General features: G+C 40.4%; 1 protein-coding gene across 1 annotated transcript; it reads left to right on the top strand.

The window, feature by feature from the left end:
* The first annotated feature begins 458 nt into the window (after positions 1-458).
* Positions 459-1,129, top strand: LOC128622228 (neurexin-1-like). The gene has a single exon (XM_053648556.1). The coding sequence runs from the start codon at positions 525-527 to the stop codon at positions 903-905; it is 381 nt and encodes a 126-aa protein (XP_053504531.1). The 5' UTR covers positions 459-524; the 3' UTR covers positions 906-1,129.
* Positions 1,130-24,939: the final 23,810 nt, after the last annotated feature.

Below are 24,939 nucleotides of genomic sequence, written 5' to 3'. Positions count from 1 at the left end.
GACTCATAGGCATCCACAACCTTTTCTTCTTAAGTCCTTACAGAACTCTTTAGATCTTGGCATTATAACACCACACACCTCAATAGCAAAGGGAACACCAGACACTAGATATGAGAGGGGCATAAATAAGACGGGTTCCACCTGCGCTCCCTGTGCAGGTTCTAATCACTGCCGTCCAATCTTGAACACTTCATTCAAATTATATGGACTTAAAAGTGTGATAAATGTGGGGGTGTACTTACTTTTTCTATGTGACTGATCTGTTTTTTTTTGTTAATTTATATTGTGAAAATTACTACAAAATGTCAATTTTATGTGTCATTTGATCGATTGTATCAATTTATGAACAGGCACTGTTTCAAAGAGGATGAACTATGATACGAATGCACATTGTAGCTCTGTTGCTAATGTTCATTCTCTCTGAATGTATAAAAGATTTCAAAAGACTACAATTATTATTTTTTGGCAAATATTTACCAGCACTACTCCTCAGTCGATCTGGTTTTTCGAACTTTCCAGGCCAGATGAGCGGAGCACACACGCAGCTGGAATTTCACCATATCGAGACTGGCATCATGACAGAGCGCCGCTTCATCTCTGTCATGCCCTCCAACTTTATTGGGCACCTACAGGGCCTTTCGTTTAACGGCATGCCCTACCTGGACCAGTGCAAGAACGGCGACATATCATACTGCGAGCTGAACGCCCGCTTCGGGATGCATCGCATCGTGGCCAAGCCGGTGAGCTTCAGGACCAGAGGCAGCTACTTGGCTCTGTCTACCCTGCAGGCCTACACCTCCATGCACCTGTTCTTCCAGTTCAAGACCACCAGCCCTGATGGCCTGCTGCTGTTCAACTCCGGAGACGGCAGCGACTTCATCGTGGTGGAGCTGGTCAAAGGGTGAGTGTGGAGAAAACCTGATTTCTTCAGACAGTGTGTGGTGCTTATAGTCCCAGTGGAGATCTTTGAAACCCTTTTAGCTTGAAGTTTAAAGTAATGCAATCCTATTGACTGTAAATGCGGTAAATGTATAGAGTAGAAAAAACAAGTGAAAAGCCTTTCCATAAGAGAATGGATAACAGAAAAAAAATCTTTTTAAATTTTGTGTGTCCTTATGGACATTTTTGTCTGTTTCATTAAAAAAAAAGTTTTATCATTTTATCTGTGTTGATGCAAACAGCATTAATTTTGCAAAAGGTGTGTATTTGTATTGGCATTTTAATATTTCACCCGCATTTGCTCATTTTAAACTAGATACACAAATAGTTGCACTCAGGATCTTAAGGAAAAAAATGTCCCTATTGAAACCCATTCGAACTGCAATATTTAATCCCCATGACGTTTAAGCATAAAATCATACATTCTATATTAATAGGCTTTTATTTGTTGACAAGGTTTCAAAACATTAATTTTTGAAAAAGAAATTCTGAAATGTGTGCTATTTTCTCAGGTTTAGCCTATGGGGAAAATACAGGTGCATCTAAAAAAAATTAGAATATTGTGGAAAAGTTTTTTTTTTTTTTCTTTCAGTAATTTAATTCAAAAAGTTGAACTTTCATATATTCTAGATTCATTACACATAAAGTGAAATATTTAAAGCCTTTTTTTGTTTTAATCTTGATTATTACAGCTTACAGCTCATGAAATAAAAAATCCAGCATCTTGAAATATTAGCATGAAGAATTTATACAACAGAAATGTCGACCTTTTACACAATATTAATTTTTTTTTAGTGCACTGCAGACCAACTGAATAAAAGATGCAGCTACAATTGTGTGAGTGTGTTTGTATGGATTTCCAAATCATATGGAGCTGTGGTTTGTATGTGTGTACTGAAAATGTTATGTGCATGTGAACAGTTTGAAAGAAGAAATTATATTGTACCGGAAATCACAAATCCCACCCCATGTATATGAGTCAAAGAAGAAAGTTACTGAGCTTTGAAGATTTTTGCATTATGTAAACAAACCAGCATTTAAAGGGTTACAATTCTGAAAATGAATGAATGTTTGGTAATTATGATTAGAACTGATGCTGGTAAAAAATGTTTTTAAGAAAATCAACGTCAGTGAAAGTGGAAAAAATGTTAATATATAATATTTTTATGACAGTATTTGGACATGGACATTTTTGTCCTCTATGGACCTATGTGTAACTTTTTTTAATTGACGCACAAGGGTTAATGGGATGTTCATCAAGCACCTATGGGTGTCCACAAAAGTTTGACCATATAGTGTATATTCTTAAATATGTAAGGAATAAACACAATGTAGTGTGCTGTTATAGTATATATCATTGATATATCGTTAATAATCATTGACTGAGTTCACTATTTTAATATAACAGCACATCTTGAAGTGTTTTATTCCTCTTAGACAACAACAGTTTGTTACATGTTGCAGAACATCTGCAAAACAACTTTGCTCCCTGTCATGACTTATGTTACAGTCACTACCTTATTAGACTCTCTCTCTCTCTCTCTCTCTATGTGGAAGTAAGACTAAAATATACAGCTTTTCATGTTACTAAGATGCTGGATCCTGAAGAATTTCCTGTTTCTGAAAATATCTCCTCAAAGAAAATCAATGACTACTCACATTAAAAAAAAAACATTTTTATGTGGAGCATTGATCATACAAGTCTCTGTGTTTTTAATATAGAAACCTTAACATACTAGAATGAGCTCAATGATCTGATATATCAATGAGCTCATTCGTATAGCCTGACAGACCTGCTGTTATAGCAAAAAAATCAACAGCCAATCAGATTTGAGCACTCAATAGCACTCTGTTATAAGGTGGTATATTTGTGTTTCTCTAGTACATAAAAATCCTGTATGTCACTGTAATCCACCAATAATCTGCATATGTTCAAAAATATATATTATTTTCATATTATACAATCCAGAATATTCTGGAAAGTTAATACTGTATATTGTAATATATTCTTTTTTTCAATGAGTGATGATGTTACACATAGATATCGAGCTGTTATTTGAAATGCAATTATATTTGTCATTATTGAATATGATATGACTTAAAACATGTTGGCATACCACATAATAGTGACCTTTTTATTGACGTGTTACTGAGTTTAATATGCGTATATCAGCTTAATATAGTGGCAGCTTTGTTTTCTTGCTTGATTAAACATCCTCCAGCATTTGTAATGAGAATTGTAACATAATGTAATGTAACAAATGAAAACATACAGTGAGGGAAAAAAGTATTTGATCCCCTGCTGATTTTGTATGTTTACCCACTGACAAAGAAATGATCAGTCTATAACTTTAATGGTAGATTTATTTGAACAGTGAGAGACAGAATAACAACAAAAAAATCCAGAAAAACGCACATCAAAAATGTTATAAATTGATTTGCATTTTAATGAGGGAAATAAGTATTTGACCCCTCTGCAAAACATGACTTAGTACTTGGTTTAAAAACCCTTGTTGGCAATCACAGAGGTCAGATGTTTCTTGTAGTTGGCCACCAGGTTTGCACACATCTCAGGAGGGATTTTGTCCCACTCCTCTTTGCAGATCTTCTCCAAATCATTAAGGTTTCGAGGCTGACGTTTGGCAACTCGAACCTTCAGCTCTCTCCACAGATTTTCTATGGGATTAAGGTCTGGAGACTGGCTAGGTCACTCCAGGACCTTAATGTGCTTCTTCTTGAGCCACTCCTTTGTTGCCTTGGCCATGTGTTTTGGGTCATTGTCATGCTGGAATATCCATCCACGACCCATTTTCAATGCCCTGTCTGAGGGAAGGAGGTTTTCACCCAAGATTTGACGGTACATGGCCCCGTCCATCGTCCCTTTGATGCGGTGAAGTTGTCCTGTCCCCTTAGCAGAAAAAAAACCCCAAAGCATAATGTTTCCACCTCCATGTTTGACGGTGGGGATGGTGTTCCAGGGGTCATAGGCAGCATTCCTCCTCCTCCAAACACGGCGAGTGGAGTTGATGCCAAAGAGCTCAATTTTGGTCTCATCTGACCTCAACGCTTTCACCCAGTTGTCCTCAGAATCATTCAGATGTTCATTGGCAAACTTCAGACGGGCATGTGTATGTGTTTTCTTGAGCAGCGGACCTTGCGCGCGCTGCAGGATTTCAGTCCTTCACGGTGTAGTGTGTTACCAATTGTTTTCTTGGTGACTATGGTCCCAGCTGCCTTGAGATCATTGACAAGATCCTCCTGTGTAGTTCTGGGCTGATTCCTCACTGTTCTCATGATCAATGCAACTCCACGAGGTGAGATCTTGCATGGAGCCCCAGGCCGAGGGAGATTGACAGTTCTTTTGTGCTTCTTCCATTTGCGAATAATCGCACCAACTGTTGTCCCCTTCTCACCAAGCTGCTTGGCAATGGTCTTGTAGCCCATTCCAGACTTGTGTAGGTCTACAGTCTTGTCCCTGACATCCTTGGAGAGCTCTTTGGTCTTGGCCATGGTGGAGAGTTTGGAATATGACTGATTGATTGCTTCTGTGGACAGGTGTCTTTTATACAGGTAACAAACTGATATTAGGAGCACTCCCTTTAAGAGTGTGCTCCTAATCTCAGCTCGTTACCTGTATAAAAGACACCTGGGAGCCAGAAATCTTTCTGATTGAGAGGGGGTCAAATACTTTTTTCCCTCATTAAAATGCAAATTAATTTATAAAATTTTTGACATGCGTTTTTCTGGATTTTTTTGTTGTTATTCTGTCTCTCACTGTTCAAATACAACTACCATTAAAATTATAGACTGATCATTTCTTTGTCAGTGGGCAAACGTACAAAATCAGCAGGGGATCAAATACTTTTTTCCCTCACTGTAAGTACTACTTATGCAAGATGTTAGTTATTCTAAATTCTACCTTTGACAAGCAACAGCTGCTGTGTTTTAAAAGTCCTCAAAAATGATTTCCAAAAAGACTAAAATGCTTTAATGCGTGAACATGTCTGAACTTCTCTACTGATTTTAGCTATAGTGCTAGATTTGGCACTAAAAATGCGCTTTTTCTAACCACAAACCAACATATGATTAGGCAGACGTCTCCTTTTTCTCTTCTTGAGTTTCGTCTTGTAGTCTGTTTCTCTTCAGCTGCTTTTTGATTAGTGTTTCTGGGTAAAAACGTCTGTAACTCTATTTGAAATCCCACTAACACAGTTGCCATGACTTGAACAGATGCTGCGGAGGCACATCAAATACACAAACACTTAATGTAGGATTTTTTTTTCAATCAGAGTTCCTACTTTCGGAGTTTATGTAAATCAGAGAAGTTGGAGAATGACTCAAGTTTTATTCGAAGTATTATCCACTGCTCTCCTGGTGCTGGCATAAAGGAAACGCTTGGAGGAATGTTTGATGATTCATCGTATGACAGATGCAGAGGCTAAGTTTAGATGGTCGATTTGGAGAGAAATCAATCCACTTAGTTGTGTTTTCAATTGGTGACCAGCCTCAGAGATCACCGAGATGTGCTTATTTCTTTTTTATGACCATTAGTCTAGTGCATATGATCCTCTTGCTTGAGTTGGTCATTGCTAGCATCTTCTGCTGCTGATGAGGCAAATTGCAATAGCAGTGAAAACTGTTCATGCAGCAGTATAAGCATAAAATTAAAGGCAGACATGCAAGTGCAGCTCAGCAACTGTATTGAGAACAAAACAGAACAGCAAAGCAATCGATTGCCGATCGCATGACCTATTATATCCCATAACATCCCCCTTTACAAACATGAACTAAAGAATCCCCTTTTACAAATAAGAACTAAATAAGAACAAAATGCTATATAAACTTTAGGCTGCGTAACATTTAAAGCAACTGAAGTAAACTTTTAGGCACCAGTGACATGAAGTATCAGTGAGTATAGAGTCCTTGTTACATGAACAGTTCTTTTCCTTTCAAAAACTGCCACAGCAGCATTCCTAACTTATTACAAATCAAGCCTCTTGGGTGGCTTGGATAATCGGCCAGCCATAGTGTAAGTGTGTCAATCTGATGATGAGTGTTTGACATGGTCAGCAAGGGACAGGGTCAACAAGAGTTGAGTCAGCAGATGGCAGGGCCTCTGCAACACTCTCTTCCAGCATAACAGGCAACTCGGGTTCAGTCCTGTCCAATGCATGTGTGATGGTTGACTCTGCCGCTCTTGGCCGATTCACTCACATTCACAAGATAAGATTGTGGTGCCACTTTCTGAAGACAGGTGCAGAGCACAGGGTTTTCCCCTGGAAGGGGCTTCATACAGATCCTCTCTCCTATGTTCAGTACCACTGTAACACTGGGATCCAGCTCCAAGTAGACCTCACCATGCAGAAATTCCACAGGCAAGTTGAACACATCACTGTATTTGTCAATTAACTGTTCCTTATTCAGAGGCTCAGACCATTCATGTTCCATTTTGAGCATGTCATCTGTGATTGTACACCGCATCAGGCCTAGATGTTCACAAGTAGAGCCTGAGAGAAGTGGACTTTGACTTGTCTCTGCTATCTCATATTGACAGTTGGTACATCTCTCCTTTGATCAAACATTCTGTATCAAAAACACCCATGGAGGCCAGTGACTCACCTGAGAACAGCTGTAGTTTGACATTACTGGGGTGGAGTGGTGTATGTGGTGCCACCTTTATGTTGTCCTTATAGCTCATCACATTGCATGTTGTCCCTGAATCTAACTGACAGCACAGTGACTTGTAATCACAGGGAAACAAACCATTTCTTCCCTTTCTCAACTGTGTAAATATCATCATCACTGTCCCCAACCAGCTCCTCCTTGGAATCTTCAATGCACTGTAGATCTGTTTTTGCTTTTAAGGCACACTTTAGCGAAGTGATTGTCAGTTCCACAGACTCTGCGTGATTTGCCGTTTGCTGGACAATGATCCCTGTCTCTTGAGTGCACATTACCACAGTATCGGCATGTCTTGCTTGTGTCCAAGAGTCTTAGTGAATTACTCTGTTTCCGCTGGTTAGGCTTGAATGGTTTCCTAGCAACAATGTGAACGGTTTCGGCTGGAGGCATGTATGTCGCATCCATCGCTCTTATATGCATAGCGGCCTGTTCAGTTGTGCGACATATCTCAATGGCTCTGAGCAGTGTTAAATTATTTTCACTTAGCAATCTGCATCTGGTGCCTTCATTAGTAATGCCCAGTATGATTTTGACATGAATCATTTCATCCTTCAATCCACCATAATCACAAGTTGCTGCTTTTTCTCTCAATTGGGTCACAAAATCATCTATGGAGTCCCCTTCCTCTTGTTTACAACAGCCGAACACATACCTCTCATAAATAACATTTCTGGCAGGCTTGAAGTATGCTTCCAATGCATCTAGGCTGATTTTAACATCTCCCTTTTGCGCCACTGTGAGATTCAAATTGTGCGGGTAAACATGTCTGCATTCAGATCCCATCACACTTCTCAATGTGGCACTTGGACCTCCCTGGTCTTTTCATCCAGGCCCATTACCAGTTCATAATCCTCAAACTCTGATCCATTATATGCCATAACAAAAACATCAGCGTTTTCCTTATGTTCTTCAGCCAAAACTACACCTTGAGAAATTATGAAACTATTTGCCTTTTATAGCAGGATGCGGAAGAAAAAGTGCTTTCTGGAGGCAGAGCTAAGTTTAGTGCAGGAAAGTGGATATATTCTGTAATATGTTAGCAATCCAAAATATAACACAGAATCAACTGAACAACAGAAGGATATTTTGAAAAGAAATTTTATCACGACTGTATTAGGCTTTTTATCCTAGTTAGAGCACATTTTACAGAATTATCAGGACACATATGAGGAATGTGTGTTTGTTTGTGGGAGTTACTACCATAATTATAATGTTATCTATAACATATAATTACAGTCCTCTCCAAAACTATTGGAACAGCATTGCTAATTCATTTGTTTGTGCTATAAATGCATTTGGGTTTGAGATCAAAAGATGGATATGAGACGAGAGTTTAGGATTTCAGCTTTTATTTCCTGGTATTTATAGATGTGATAGATGTGTTAAACAACATGAAACACAGAACCTTATGTATCAGACCACCCAAGTTTTAGGTGAGCAAAAGTATCGGAATAGACAAGTAAATTATAGTAAATAACACTTAAGGTGGTTGCATATCCCTGGCTTTCAATAACTGCATCAAGCCTGCAACTCACTGACATCACCAAATTGCTGGTTTCATCTTTTGTGATGCTTTTCCAGACTTTTACTGCAGTCTCTTTCAGTTGTTGTTTGTTTTGGGGTTTTTTTCCCCTTCAGTCACCTCCTCATGGGGTGAAATTCTGCTCAACTGGGTTAAGGTCTGGTGATTGACTTGGCTAGTCTAAAACCTTACAATTTTCCCCCTGATGAAGTCCTTTGTTGAGTTGGCAGTGTGTTTTGGATCATTGTCTTGCTGCATGATGATGTTCTTCCTAATTAGATTGACTGCATTTCTCTGTAAATTGGAAGACAGATTGCTTCTGCAGACTTCATGAATTCATTATGCTGCTACCATCATGAGTTACATCATCAATAAAGATCAGTGAGCCCATTCCAGAAGCAACCACGCAAGCCAAAGCCATGACACTACCTCCACCGTGCTTGACTGTTTTGGATCATGAACAGATCCATTATTTCTCCACACATTGGCCTTCCCATCAATTTGGTAGAGTTTAATCTTGGTTCCTGAATTTTTGTGGATCATCTCTGTATTTTTTTGCAAATTCCAATTTGGCTTTCTTATTTATACTGGTCATGAGTGGTTTGCATTTTGTGCTATGGCCTCTATATTAATGCACTCAAAGTTTTCTTCAAATGGTTCATTGTATGGTTCATTGTGTTTTCCTTGGCCGACCGGTTCCATGTCTGGTTGTTAGTACACCAGTCATTTCTTTATTTTTCAGGACATTCCAAATTGTTGTATTGGCTATGCCCAATGCTTGTGCAATAGTTCTGATAGAGTTTCCTTCTCATCTCAGCTTCAAAATGGCTTGCTTTTCTCCCATAGACAGCTCTCTGGTCTTCATGTTTATATATCCTTTTTAACAACAAATGCAGTCTTCCCAGGCAAAACATAGGGCTCAAACCAAGAGTAGACATTCAGAGCTATTAATTCTTTAAGCAATCAGTTTAACAGGACACATCTGGGCAGAAGAAACATCTCACAGTGTTCCAGCGTGTTTGATCACTTGAAAAAGGGGTGGGTTCAAACAAAAGGTGCCATGTTCTAAATTGTGTAACAGTTATAGAGGACAGCCCTCGAGAGGTCTGACTGTGTGCATTGTGAACGCATTACAGTTAGGCAGTTCCGCTCATGACTCGCTTTCTTCTCGGCCGAAGCGAGTTGGGTTTCAGAGCCTTGTGGAGGCAGCCAGCCGTCTGGACCTCGTATGGATCTGGAAGAGGAGCTGGAGAGGAGCACTGTCCTATCTCTTGCTCTGTCTTCCGGGTCTGGCCCTCCACTGGATTTTGGAGCTCACGTCGTGACTCCTCCTTCCGCTGTGGAAAGCAAAAAAAAACAAAACCCAAACACTCACACTAAAAAATCCCTCTTTGGCTCAGAGAACCCAGAAGGGTGTGCTAAAAACTGAGAGCAGTGTATAAAGAGCTGCTTGAAGTGATTACTAAGGCTGGGTGAGCTTTTTTCTCCCCAGTGAAAATAAGTCCCTCACACTGCAGAAAACTCCCCTTTTTTCAGAAGTGAATGACAAGATATCACGCTTCTGGGGAAATCCATGCATAAGCCATATTTATAACCCTGCCATGTCGGATTATTCGGCCATCATGGGGACTGAACGGCATGGCTATTTAGCTATGCTGAAGGTGGAGGAGGCGCTTATGAGCTACCTTTCTCCATCGATGGCAGGTAATTTAGGGGGGCTGGATTTGCCATTCAAGCCATATAAGGCCACCGTGGCATTGGTGGGCAAGGCCTATGCAGTAGTGGGTCTTGCTTGTGGGTCACTGCAGCCAATGGCAGTGTTGCAGGCCTACCAAGCAGACCTGCTGAGTGAGCTCGACATACGGCAGCATTCAGCCAGTTCCTTCCCTGTTGTGTTGAGTTCACCCAGGCATCCAGGCCCAGGTCAGCGCTAGTGCGAGGGAGGCACAGAAGGCAAGTTTGGCAGCCCGGCTCCCCCCGCAGGCAGCCAGGGGAACCGGGCGGCCACAGTCACGGCCTGCTACTAGGCCTGATCTGAGAATGGTCATAAAGGCCAAGCAGACAACGGAGGAGCGGTCCTGAGGGGCCATGGAGGGACGTATCAGGGGACATGAGGTAGCCCCCAGTACTAGTGTAGGGCCTCCCCTAGCCAAGGCTGTCCCAAGTTTTCTGTGTTCTCTGGTCAGCGAGCTGTCACAGGGCAACGAAAATCTGATGCTTTCCCTCCAATAGAATGTGGAAAAGTTAACATCACTAAAAGACCATCTGGGCAGCTGTGGTTCAGGTGGTAGACCAGGTTGTCCACTAATCATAGGGTTGGCCATTCGATTCCCGGCCCACATGACTCCACATGCCGAACTGTCCTTGGGCAAGACACTGAACCCCAAGTTGCTCCCAATGGCAAGTTAGCACCTCGCATGGCAGCTCTGCTACCATTGGTGTGTGTGAATGGGTGAATGAGACACAGCGTAAAGCGCTTTGGATAAAAGCACTATATAAGTGCAGACCATTTACCATTTATCTGGCAGCGTGGAAATTACTGCCAAATGTGTCTGATTGGGTTCAATCTATCATAGAAAAGGGTTATGACAGGGTCCAGTTCAGAGCTCGACAACCCCCACCCCCTTCCGGTTCAGAGGTGTGCTCACCACAGTAGTCAGCACAGAGCAGAGCCCAATGTTAGCACAGGAAGTAAGATCTCTCTTGGACAAAGGGGCCATAGAACATGTACCTTGTTCCCTGAGGGAGGGAGGTTTTTACAGCTTTTATTTCCTGGTCCACAAAATAGAGCGGAGTATGCGACCAATTTTAGATCTGCGTCATCTGAACTGTACTGTTCGGACATAAAGGTTCAAGATGCTGACGCCCAATCTTATCGTTCCACAGATTCAGTTTGAGGACTGGTTTGTGACTATAGATTTAAAAGGTGTATATTTCCACATAGAAATATTGCCCAGTCACAGGAAGTTCTTGAGGTTTGCGTTTGGAGTCAATGCATACCAATATCAGGTTCTTCCCTTCGGGCTAGCTTTATCCCCTCGCATCTTCCCAAAGTCAATGAATGTCATTTTAGCTCCATTGTGACTCCAGGGCATCCATGTACTAAACTACCTGGATGACTGGTTAATTCTAGCACGATCCAGGGAACTGGCAGTTCAACATCAAGATGTTGTTCTCGCCCTCATGAAGAGCTTGGGGCTCAGGTTGAACCTCAGAAAAGTATGCTTTCTCCAGTGCAGTGGACAACTTTTCTAGGGCTTATAAGGATTCTACTACAATGAGGCAGTTTCTATCCCCAACATGCGTAGGGTCAAGCCTATCAACATTGAGCAAGGTAAGCCTGGATCTTGGCATCCCCTCCAGTCTCTATGAGAGACTGTTGGATCTTATGGCAGCAGCAGCAGCAGCCAACATCATACCACTGGGCCTGTTACACAGGAGACCATTTCAGTGGTGGCTGAAAAGTTGGGGGTTTCGTCCGAGGACAAAACCTCTGAGAGTAATCTGTATCACGTGGCAATGCTTACATGCTCTGAGAATTTGGAAGTATCCCCTGTTTCTAGCCTTGGGTCACACTCTAGGGGTGTCTCCTTATTGCATGACAGTAATGACAGACACCTCCCTCAGGGGCTGGGGCACAGTCTTAGATGGCTGTTCAGCTCACGGTCTCTGGAGTGGCCCTCATCTGAAGTGGCATATAAATTGCCTAGAAATGCGGGCTATATTTCTAGCACTGAAATTCTTTCTTCCTCAATTGAGAGGTCACCATGTGTTGACAGAAAACACAGCGTTGGTCTCATAGATCAACCACCAGGGAGGATTATGTTCGTGCCCCCTGTTCAGGCAGGCGCAACTAATTCTTCTCTCAGTAGAGGGAAAGTTTTTGTCAGTGACTGCATTGTACATACTAGGCAACTGGAATGTGGGGGCAGACATCCTGTTGAGGCAGGGGCTGAGGCCCAGGGATTGGTGGCTCCATCCACAAGTGGTGGAGTCCATATGGTGGAGGTTAGGCCAAGTGGAAGTGGATGTGTTCACCTCCGAGGAGACAACACACTGCCCGCTGTGGTTCTCCCTAACTCCTCCATGGTGCACATGTGGCCGAGGTCACGTCTATATGCTTTTCCCCTGATCGTTCTGCTCCCACATGTTCTAGGAAGAGTTCGCCAAGACTGTCTGTGTCTGTCAGTCTACTGCTGCTGCTAGTAGCACCTTATTGGCCAGCTCAAATTTGGTTCTCAGAGACAATATCCCTGCTAGACGATAGTCCTTCAGAGATTCCCATCCCCAGGGATCTACTGTCTTAAGCCGGAAGGCTGATTTATCACCCTCCGCTGGAACTATGGAAACTGTGGGCCTGGCCCCTGAGGGGCACCAGCTCATAGATTCTGGTCTCACAACTTCGAGGTTTATGCATGGTGTAAGGCAGCTGAGGCCCATCTGCAGACCACGCGTACCTTCCTGGGACCTTTCTGTGGTCCTGGAAGGTCTGTCAGGTGCCGCATTTGAGCCCTTAGAATCAGCCTCTGAGACGCTTCTGATTTTAAAGGTAGCTTTTTTGCTGGCCCTGACATATCTCAAGCGTGTAGGAGATCGACAAGCTCTCTATTGCCCCTTTCCACCTTGACTTCACCCCTGGATTAGCCAAGGCCTTCCTGTATCCTAAATTGGATTATATTCCTAAAGTGCCAACATCTGCTACCCAGGTAGTAGTGTTGCAGGCTTTCTGCCCTCCTCTGTTCCTCATACCGGAACAAGAGAAATTGCACTGACTGTGTCCAGTAAGGGCTCTCTGCTCTCTATACTTACGTCCACCGCTCCGGCCAGTGGCGTAAGTCAGAGCAGCTGCTCGTCGGCTTTGGCGGAGACAGTAGAGGTGATGCTGTGTCGAAGCAGCGCATCTGTAATTGGATAGTGGAAGCAATCTCTATCGCTTATGAGGTACGTGTTCTCGCTACACCTCTAGGCATAAGGGCTCATTCCATTAGGGGGGTCACATCCTCTAAGGCTTTGTCCAAAGGGGTATCCTTACAGGATGTGTGTGCTGTGGTGGGGTGGTCTATGCTACACACAATCATTTGATTTTACAGCCTGGATATTCATTCTGGCCCAGGCTCGAGTGTCTTGCAGTGACCCTCAGGCTGTGATCTTTTTGATCAGGCCGTACTCTCAGTATGATGGAGTGGGTATTCTTGTTCACACAGCGTTCAGCTAACGCAATATGGAGTTCCCCTGAGAAGGGAACGAGATGTTGCGTAGCTTTGTCGTACTGGGGCATGCCTGTGAATTGCATCTTCGCTTCAGATAATAGAGGCTGACAGCACAGTTCACAGGTGTCGTTTATATATCACGCGACGTGCTTAATTGCCACATCAACTGATCACGGCAGGCGTAATGTTACACAAGCTTCAGATACCGGTCAAGCATGAGGACGCTTCACACAGCGTTCAGCTAACACAACGTCTCGTTCCCTTCTCAGGGGACAGAGTTACAAGCATAACCCAGACGCTCTGATGGTATTGTAAAAAAGAAAAGAAAAGAAAAGAAAAGGTGACCAGGATTTTTTAAATGAATAAATATTATTTCTAAGTTTATACAGAACATTCAAATGAAAGTCAGATACATTGAAGTGCATTGTATGCTCATGACTGAATATTAATTAATGATTCCTAATATAGAAGGTGCTGCAAATAAGTCACGTGTGATTGTTTCTTGTTAAAAAGTTAATCCAATGTGTCTATGGATACTTTGGTTCTGCTTTTCCAGTTAAGTGATATAGTCTTTTAGGTGATCAATATGATTGCTAATGTAGAGATCACTGAGTAATGCTGTAATGGGACATTCTATGCTGAATTCAAGAATTTGTGTTTTTGCATGTTTTTTTTTGGGGGGGGGGGGCAGAGTGTATATATATATATATATATATACATATATATATGTATATATATATATATATATATATATATATATATATATATATATATATATATATATATATATATACAGTATATATATATATATATATATATATATATATATATATATATATATATATATATATATATAAGTGTTTTGGTTTTTTTGAGCGGATTATTTATTTCCAGTCCTACTTCCTATCTTAATGCATAAGCATTGTACTGCTGTTCCTTCTTCTGGCCTGCAAAGTAGTTTCAAGCAACTTAGGACCATTAAATCTATTTTTTGCATGTAGCACATAAAGGTCCGAACCCCTGTTTCACTCTAGAATTAATTTATTCAGTGGGGGAAGAACTGATATTGTAAAAGGAAAGGACCTTTTACTTTGTGTGCTGCCACCATCCAGAAAGCCAGTCATTCAGTGAGCAATTAGACAGCAGGTGGCCTCTTCTCTTACTGCTGCCTGCTGCTGCCTGCTGAATGAGAATGCTGTAATGAGTGCTCACTGCATACAATGCTCTCTCTCTCTCCCTCTCTCTCTCTCTCTCTCAGTCTCTCGCTCTCAGTCTCTCTCTCACACACACGTACACACGCTCTTTTAACTACATCTTTTACATACATTTTCTTCCTCTGTGACTGTCCCTCTTCCTGTGACTATCTCTCTCACATTCTCTCAAATACAGACTCTGCGTTATTTAGTTCCATTTTATTTGTATGGTGCTTTCAACAAAATCTAATTTTGAAGAAAAACTCACAAAGTTAAGAAAAAGAAAAAACAGTGAGAGAGACACATCCTCCTCTGGGTAACACTGGATAGTGGAATTTTGATAAAGATTATGGTTAATTAACATATAACAGAACTCAGACCAGTGGAAGTGCGGTGGAAAGGCAATCAGTTATGAATTATGAATGTGTAGAAATATATCGGATATTAAGTTAAAATTCATTCTCAATACCTTTCTTTTTAAGAATATTTAGACTTTCATGTACGTGGTTATTTATTAATTAAGTCGTTTATTTGTTTTTGCTGTTTATGTATTATTATTATTATTTTTATTATTATTATTGCTGTTGTTGTTTTTGTTGATGATGATGATGATGTTTGTTTGTTTTTTAATGAAAAAAGTACCGTACATTTCTAATGAAATAGTAACAGTATTCAATCCAATCCATCCCATCCAATCCATCCTATCCAAATCAGTCCAGTCCAGTCCAGTCTAGTCTAGTCTAGTCTAGCCCAATACATTCCAATTAACCAATAAACAAGCAAAAAGTTTTATATGAATTCATTAAAATTTGCTGTATAAATCATGGAATATTTATTTATTTATTTATCTTTGTATGTATTTGTTTGTTTGTTTATGTTACTGAAGTACAGCTTGTTTGTAAATTTCTCAGGTGACTCACCTATGTAAAAAAAAAAAAAAATTGTTTCATTATCTATTCAGTTTCATATTCTGGATTTTTTTTTGTTTGTTTGTTTATTTATGTCTCTAACATACAGGTGGGCCAAATTCCCAGTGGCTTCATATTCACTGTAGTTGCTCACTACTTACAACATAATGGCATTGTTGAACCTACATAATGCACTACATACCAGTGCCTGTTATAATTTAATGCACCTGTATATGACATTTAAGACACATACAGTACTCTATTCATGGCTTAAAATCTAATAATATATTTGATTCCTTGGGAAATTTAGCATGCTATACATTACATGTTTATTCAGAACCCCTTATTTAACTCTAAAAGTTTACAAAATGGTGGATATATTACTAAGGGTAACTAACTGTAGGTCATGGGTTCTTAAACACTGTATTATACTTTTATTCGTATATAAATGTAAATGTTTAATTGTAAACAGTTAAATTTATTTGACAGCCCTAAAGGAACTACATCAAGCCTAGTATTTATCATAAAGGATAAAAATTATTAGTATTATAAGAAAAGTACACTATCAGTTAACTGTTATCAGTTAACTACACTAACAGTTTGTTGATTTCTGGCCATCACATCTGTATGTGCTTTTTGAACATCCAATTCCACATTTAGTCCCCCTTTTGCTGTTCTAATAACCTCCAGTCTTCTGGGAAGGCTTTCTATTAGATTTTGGAGCATGGCTGTGGAGATTTGCTCATTCAGCCACAAGGGCTTTAGTGTGGTCAGGCAATGATCTCAACAACGAGGGCTGAGAGTCTCAACATGAGCAGGTATCAGTGACATGCAAAAGTTCAACTCTGGGGCTACTAGTTGAGATGGTGTCTATTGCAGCAAGAAGGTGAATTTTCATGGAACTAGCAATTAAAAAGCAGAAGGAACCAAAGGATCAGTATCAGTGACATCAGGCAGGTCTAGCGGATGAGAAAAACCACAACATGGGCAGTGTGCCATAAATATGCACTTTGTCTTCTTTCTCTGTGGCTATAGCCGAAATTTGGGATGTCCATTCCCACTTTTATTCCATTTGTGATACAATCCTAATATCAGAGCTCTGAGAATGGATGTACCAAATGTTTCTATGTTATGGGATAAAAAAACTAGACTGAATGGTATACAGTGGGGAAATAAATACTGATTGTGTCAACATCCATCCATCTTCTATACCGCTTATCCTTTTCAGGGTCACGGGGAACCTGGAGCCTATCTCAGGGAGCATGGAGCACAAGGCGGGGTACACCCTGGACAGGGTGCCAGTCCATTGCAGGGCACAATCACATACACATTCACACACCCTTTCATACACCCATTCATACACTATGGACACTTTGGAAATGCCAATCCGCCTACCATGCATGTCTTTGGACTGGGAGGAAACCGGAGTACCCAGAGGAAACCCCTGCCGCACGGGGAGAACATGCAAACGCCGCACACACAGGGCCACGGTGGGAATCGAACCCCTGACCCTGGGGATGTGAGGCGAACATGCTTTGGTATTAACTCAAGAAATCCACACATGTAAAGAAATCCAAACATTAAAGTCCAAAATTAAGTTATGTGTAATAAAGAGGAATGACAGGAAAAAAGTATTGAACACGCTAACTGAAATTTATTTAATACTTAGTGGAGAAGCCTTTGTTTGTAATGACAGCTTGAAGAAGTTTCCTGTATGAGGAAATTATCGGCCACAGTATTTAGGTGTGCTTTTGGTCCATTCTTCTAAAAATATTGTCTTTAAATCTTGTTCAATTGGATTCAAGTCAGGTTATTGACTGGGCCATTCTAACGCCTTGATTTCTTTTCTCTGAAAACAGTTGAGAGTTTCCTTTGCTGTATGCTTTAGATCGTTGTCCAGCTGGAACGTCCACCCACATCTCATCTTCCTCATCCCGGTGGATGGCAGCAGATTCTTCTCAAGAATCTCCCAGTAAAGGGCTCCATACATTGTTCCTTCAATTATGTGAAGTCTGCCATTACCATACGAAAACAACCCCACACCAGGATGCTTCCACCTCCAAACTTCACTGTTGGTATAGTGTTTTTAGGGTGATGTGCAGTGCTATTTCTTCACCAAACATGGTGTGTAGTATGACAGCCAAAAAGTTCAATTTTGCTCTAGTCTGACCAGACTACACTCTCCCAGTATTTCATAGGCTTGTCCAAATGAGTAGTAGCAAACTTTAAATGAGCTTCGACATGCCTATTCTTTAGTAATGGAGTCTTGTCGGGTGAGTGTGCATAGAGGCCATATGAGTGGAGTGCATTTCCTATTGTTATCTCTGTGAAGATGGTACCTGCTGCATCCAAGTGTTTCTGTAGCTCTTTCCAAGTGGTCCTTGGGTGGTCCTTGGGCTACTCTTCTGACTATTCTTCTCCTGGAGCTACTGTGCGTGGCCGGTTGATGATGGAGTGATGTTACTTCCACTTGCAGATAATGGCTCTAATGGTGCTTACTGGAAGATTCAGAAGTTTTGAAATATGTCTGTATCCGATCCCATCAATATGTTTCACAACAATAAGGTTGCAAAGGTTTTGGGGGAGCTGTTTGCTTTTACCCATAATGAGATGTTTCTTATGTGACACCTTGGTAATGAAAAGCCTTTATATAGACCATCAGTTTACTAACCCAGCTGATATTAATTTGCACAGATAGGAGGTATAATTATTTTCTAACTACTTACGGATTTCAGCTGGTTTCTTGCCTTAGCTTGTCTTGGAGAACTGCTTTTTCTTAGTGTGTTCAATACTTTTTTCCTGTCATTCCACTTTATTACACATAACTTTATTTATGGACTTTATTCTTGTGAATTCTTTATATTTCTGGATTTCTTCAGTTAATACTGATGTCTGGTGAAAATTTCATGTGAATAGCCTCATTGGAAATATATTTACTGAAAAAAATGTTGATGCGTTCAATACTTATTTGCCCCACTGTAGAATGGCATAAAAACTAGAATGCACAATAAATTAAGATTTTGCCCCAGTCTGGAAGGATTTATCAGATTGTACTTGATAAAGCTAATCAGATTGTGATCTTCAAGCTATCTTCAAGAAATTATATTACACTTACTAGATAATGATGACACATATTCTCCAGCTAGTATTTTTTTAGGATTGAGTTTTTCCAAAACCACTAATCTCCTGGGATTTTCGCAACAGTATATAGAGTTTACACAGAAAGGTGCAAAACATGGTGAGCTTTGCTGCTCACCACGGTTGTAAAGCGTGGTTATTTGAATTACTGTATAGCTTTCACAAGTCTGCCCATTCTTTTCTGACCTCTCTCATCATCAAGGCATTTCCATCTGCAGAACTTCCATGCACTGGGTGTTTTTATTTTTTTGTTTATTTGTTTGTTTGTTTGTTTTGTTTTTGCAGCACTCTGTTTAAACTCTGTGTAAACTGTTGTGTGTGAAAATCCCAGAATATCAGCAGTTTCTGAAATACTCAAACCAGCCCGTCTGGCACTGACAACCATGCCATAGTTACTGATATCACCCCCCGCCATTTTGATGTTTGATGGGAACATTATTTGAAGCTCTTGACCTGCTCAATTCAATTTACCTTTCATTGCACACATGTAGTAAAGTTCATGAAGCTTTTAGCCTGAAAAGTGTACAAAAGATATCATCCACTCTGTGAGCCATGAGTAGAATATACATGTGGATTGGGAATTGTATGCTTTGTAACATTGCCTATTACTAAAAGTGCTACGAATTTAAAAAAAATATAAACAATTAAACTATGTATATTCCTGGATTTTCATTGATGTTTTGCAGGTACATTCATTATGTCTTCGACTTGGGCAATGGGCCATCACTCATGAAGGGCAACTCCGACAAGCCCCTCAATGACAACCAGTGGCATAATGTGGTGGTGTCTCGAGATGACAGCAATGTGCACACACTTAAGATCGACTCTCGCACCGTCACCCAGCACTCCAACGGAGCCCGCAACCTGGATCTCAAAGGTAGTGCTACATCTTTAAACCCATCCTTTCAAATGCTCCCCAGGTTCTAAACTTGACTGTTTCTAAACTAGATTAATGATAGGACATAAGTAAAAAATGGCACATGTTCTTCTCTGGGCTTTGGGAAAATCCTTCTGACCTTTATGGGACCCTTCTGAAAATGCTACTAAAATTATGTCATACAATTCCAGCTAGCAGTTTTTCTTGTATTTAATTTTGAGTCCATGAAAACTGTAATCAGCGGTCGTTCCTTGCAGCTATTTATAAAACTGTCAGCTCACCAGGTACATCCCATTTAGAAATAAAATAATAAAATCTCCCACAATGTACATTTACCTCTACCTCTAGTACAACTCATTTTTCTGTTCATAGTTAGAAGAACAGCAGCAGTGCCTTCAGGAAAAGAGTCAATTTGGGCTTATGATTTCACATTTACGAACTAGAAAACCTGATTCAATCTTGTGTGGTTACTGCTCGAGTCTATTGAGTAATGATTCTGCAGTAAACTAAATTCAGCTTCAATCTGCATATTGTAACTGGAACAAGAGTGCAACATTTCCACTTTCAAACAAATAAGGTGTGGCTAATTTAGTCTGATATGTATATATTTATCCATATTTATCCTCCTTTTCCACCATTTAAATGATTAGTAAAAGACTATAAAAAAAACTCCATCTGATTTCAGTTTTTGTCATATCTCAAATAATTGCACAAGGTAATAAACAAGAGAATACATTGCACAGAGAAGATGGATTCTCTATATAAAAGAACTCCATGATAAATGATAAATAGCTAGTCTCATATTTAGTGTAAATATTGACCTTTATCTCAACAAATTGTCTCACTGCCTATTCAGTTACTCTAATGTATTACAAAGATGAAAATTTATATCTCTTCCTATGCAAGTGATCTATATTAATGGCTAAAAAGCATCACAGACAGACCCATCTGTTGTGTTTTTTTCTGCATTTATATCTGCCAGAGAGCTTAATGAATGTCTATGGCAACATCAGTTCATCTCAAAAGCATCTTCCTTACAGCATCTTCTTACAAGCAGGATTTTGCATTCAGATAGCTTTTTTAATGTTTAAACCAAATCCTATAGGATTACATACCTTGCAGGAAAAAATATATTGAGCGTAGATTGTGAGTTAAAAATATTAATTTACGTTTTCCTTTGACTCTGTCAGTCATCTGTGTCATATTGATTGTTGTATCTTATAAAACACTTAACATCTTAAGTGATGACCTCTTCAAGATTATACAACAACTTCACTTTGCTAAAATAAGCAGTGCTGATGTGTTCACATTATACACAGAGGATAAAACACAGTAATTGAGGTTATGCGTTTTTGGACACAGAGGTTATTTTCTTAGTTTGACAAAATGTTGAATCATCACTTAAAAAAATAAATAAAAATAAAGAGTGCATGGGCAGCACGATGGTGCAGCGGGTGGCACCACTGGTCTGATCCTAAACTTAGGTTACTGTCACATCCATCGTGTATTCCCACCGCACACCCTGTATTCCCAGGATAGGCACCGGATCATAAGTATGCATCATTCACAATGAATAAGCTCTGTTGGAGTTTTCAAAGCATTTTCTGCACAATTAACTACAAATATAAATGAAAGACTAGAAACTTATTCATTTGTGTTTATTAATCACGGTCATGCTTTTCTTCATTTCTTTGGTTTTCTCCAGCTTTATGGTTACGTCAAAGAGGGCGATAATTCCTTGGGATTAGAAGCCCGCTTTGATTAAAAAAAAAAAAAACATTTGTGTAGCAAAGAAAAAAAATCAAGTCAATTTCCTTCTCAGTCCTCACATGTAATAAAGTCTAAATCAAATAAGGCTGCAAAGCAACGTTTCCTGCTGTCAGTACAACAGGCTCCAAGGGCCCTTTTATTTCCTTTCTTTAGAACAAGTCCTTTAAACATCAGAAGAATAGTCTCACAGTATGTGTCAGTTGTAATTGCTCAAGCAATTATGCGGCATAGAATCGGTGAGGGGGAGGGTGTTGGGGGTTGCGGAAATCCTCCAGCTCTGGGCCGTTTCTGTGATCTGAAAAATGAGCGTCCTCAAATGGGACAAATTGGCTGGCAGTGATGCATGAATTTTGGATCCATCAGTAGAAAGTAATGGTTGACATGCTCCATTTGTTGGCGTGATAATACAGTTGGAATGCTTATGCCAAGCTTCTTGGTGAGGTATTTGCTAATTGAGCTATTTTCCTGAAGAATTAGCTGCTTTTGTGACACTCACAGCTGTTTAAGATTAATTTGTTTCATTGATGTGAAAGTTACTGGGAAAATTTTCTCTCAATTAATTTGAGTGGAGTCAGCATATGCCAGCATGAAGTTGCAGAGTTATGTAAGGAGATGTGGGCTGTATCCAAACCTGATGTTAGGTTGGAAAATCATTATTGTGTTTGCGGTAGTGGCTGAGCCAGAACGCTTACAGGACCACACTCTTCTGCCATACCAATACTGGTGCTAATTCTCTGAATAAAGCTTCTATTGGATTCGTAACAATACTCAGTTTGGCTGTGGAACTCAAACAGTCAGTGTGTTTACATGGACAACAATAATCCACTATTAACCCGATTAAGACAATACTCTGATTAAGAAACTACCATCTAAACAGCAGTTTTTAATTACCTTAATCCGATTAAGGTCATACTCGAAGTAAACACAAATCGAATTAAGACATGTGGAGTACTCCTGTTTTAGTCGCATTATCGACGTGTATTACAGACATGTAAACACCTTAATCACATTATTAACGTCGTGTGAGAGTTTTCACCACATTTTGCGACAGGACATGAGCACACATGGCAGTGCCCAACCGTTTTACGGCAAACAAGAGAACATGGCTGCGTCCCAAACCACATACCTGCCTACTATAGGCCTGTAGTAGGAGAAATACATGTATCTCGGCTACTATATAGATGGTAAGTAAGCGGTTTGGGACGCAGCCCACGGCTTCAAGCAGTTGTCTGCACGTACAGCATGACAAATAATTAACCGCACTTAAAGCATTCGTAAAAAAATCAAACAAAAACACCCAAAACTGTATACGGTACCATAACGAAGACGAACTGTATGTTGATACGTGAAATTCTGGAAGGACGTCGGACGGTGTGGCGCCGTGACGTAATGACGTGTGCTGTTAATCTAATTATGTTCTATAACATGTAAAATGGGTACATGAAAAGAGTATTCTAAAAAGCGACTCATGTAAACACCTTAATCACAATATTGTCTTACTCAGAGTAAGGTCAATAATTAGATTACTGTACTGCTGTCCATGTAAACGTAGTCAATGATCGATTGGTATTAAGGGGCCCAATATGTGCCAAGAAAACATTCCCAACAACATTAAACCACCACCAAAAGCCAGAACTGTCCAACCAAGCCAGATTGGGTCTATGGATTTGTGGCAAATTCTGACTCTATCATCTGCATGTCACAGCAGAAATTGAGATTCATCAGATCTCAGCTGTCCAGTTTCAGTGAGCCTGTGCCCTCCATAGCATTAGATTCCTGTTTTTGGTGTACTTAGAGGAGGTGAACCTACACATAACTGAGGAGAATATGTACGAATATGTACGTATATGCATATGTATGTTACCTGCTGCATATATTATTACAACCCTAATCCTAGGGTTGTAATAATATATGCAAAATATTTGACACAACTTGTTAAAAAATAATAAAGGTGTTCTTAAGTGGAAAAGTGGAATCTAGTCTGCACACGTCTGCATGTTGTAATCTGCTACCCTAACCCTAGCCCTACGACTATAGGTGTAAATCAAATGTTAATAACATTAAAACCACCTGACTTATATTGTGTAGGTCCCCCTTGTGCCACCAAAGGCATGGACTCCACAAGACCTCTAAAGGTGTGGTGTGGTATGTGGCACCAAGACATTAGCAGCAGATCCTTTAAGTCCTGTAAGTTGCGAGGTGGGGCCTCCATAAATAGCCCCATATGCAGCAAGCTGTGATGTACTGTGTGTTCTGACACCTTTCTATCATAGTCAGCATTAACTTTTTCAGCAATTTGTGCAACAGTAGCTCTAATGTGGGATAAGACCATACAGGCTAGCCTTTGCTTCCCATGCGTATCAGTTAGCCTTGGGCGCCCATGACCCTGTCGCTGGTTCTCTGGTTGACCTTCCTTGGATCCCTTTTGGTAGGTACTAACCACTGCATACTGGGAACACCTAACAAGACCTGCCATTTTGAAGATGCTCTGACCCAGTCATCTAGCCACAATTTGGCCCTTGTTACAGTTGCTCAGATCCTTGCCCTTGCCCATTGTTCCTGCTTCTAATATATCATCTTCGAGAACTGACTGCTCACTTGCTGCATAATATATCCGGGGGCCTTTGCTGCTGTATTTTGCACTTCATAATGCGCCACACATTCTCAATCGGACACAGGTCGGGACTGCAGGCAGGCCATGCTAGTTTCCACACTCTCTGCTTATGCAACCATGCGCTTGTAATCCAGGCAGAATGTGGTTTGGTGTTGTCCTGCTCTGGATGACAGCATATGTTGCTCCAAAATGTGTACATATCTTTCTGCATTAATGGTGCCCTCACAGATTTGCAAGTTACAAATGCCATGGGCACTGACACACCCCCATTCCATGACAGATGCTGGCTTTTGGACCTAATGCTGATAATAGCTTGGATGATCATTTTCCTCTTTGTCCTGGAGAACACAACATCTGTTTTCTCCAAAAACTATTTGAAATGTTGACTTGTTGGACCACAAAACATGATTCCACTGTGCTACTGTCCATCTCAGATGAGGCCGAGCCCAGAGAAGTTGGGACTTCTGGACAGTGTTGATGTATGGCTTCTGCTTTGCATAGTAAAGCCTTAACTTGCATCTGTGGATGCAGCGGCGAATGCTGTTCACTGACAAAGGTTTACCAAAGTATTCCCGAGCCCATGTCAGGAGATCCATTACAGATTCATAACGGTTTTTAAGACAGTGACGTCTGAGGGATAGGAGATCACACACATTCAGAAGTGCTTTTTGGCCTTGCCTTTTACACGCAGAGTTTTCATCGGATTGCTTGAATCTTTTCTTTATATTGTACACTGTAGAAGGTGAAATGCCCAAAATCCTACCGATTTGTCTTTGGGGAATGTTTTTCTCAAAGTGTTGGCTTATTTGCTGACACATCTGTTGGCAGATTGGCAAGCCTCGACCCATCCTTGCATCCTTACTTTGGAGGCTTCTTGTGTACTATGATTAGACAAATGCCTCACCTGTTTCACATCACCTTCTTATTTCTCACATCGCTATTAGTCCTAAATTGCCCCTGTCCCAACTTTTTTGGAACCTCTTGCATGCATCAATTTAAAAAACAACACTTATCTTCCAAAAACCTATGCAGGTGATTTGGTAAAACATCAAATACCTTGTCTTTATACGTTTTTTATTTAAATAC

The sequence above is a fragment of the Ictalurus furcatus genome, chromosome 18, assembly GCF_023375685.1.
Source record: "Ictalurus furcatus strain D&B chromosome 18, Billie_1.0, whole genome shotgun sequence".
Classification (NCBI taxonomy): domain Eukaryota; kingdom Metazoa; phylum Chordata; class Actinopteri; order Siluriformes; family Ictaluridae; genus Ictalurus; species Ictalurus furcatus.
Note: the sequence above shows the minus strand (reverse complement) of the source record. Positions and strands in the feature narration are given on the sequence as shown.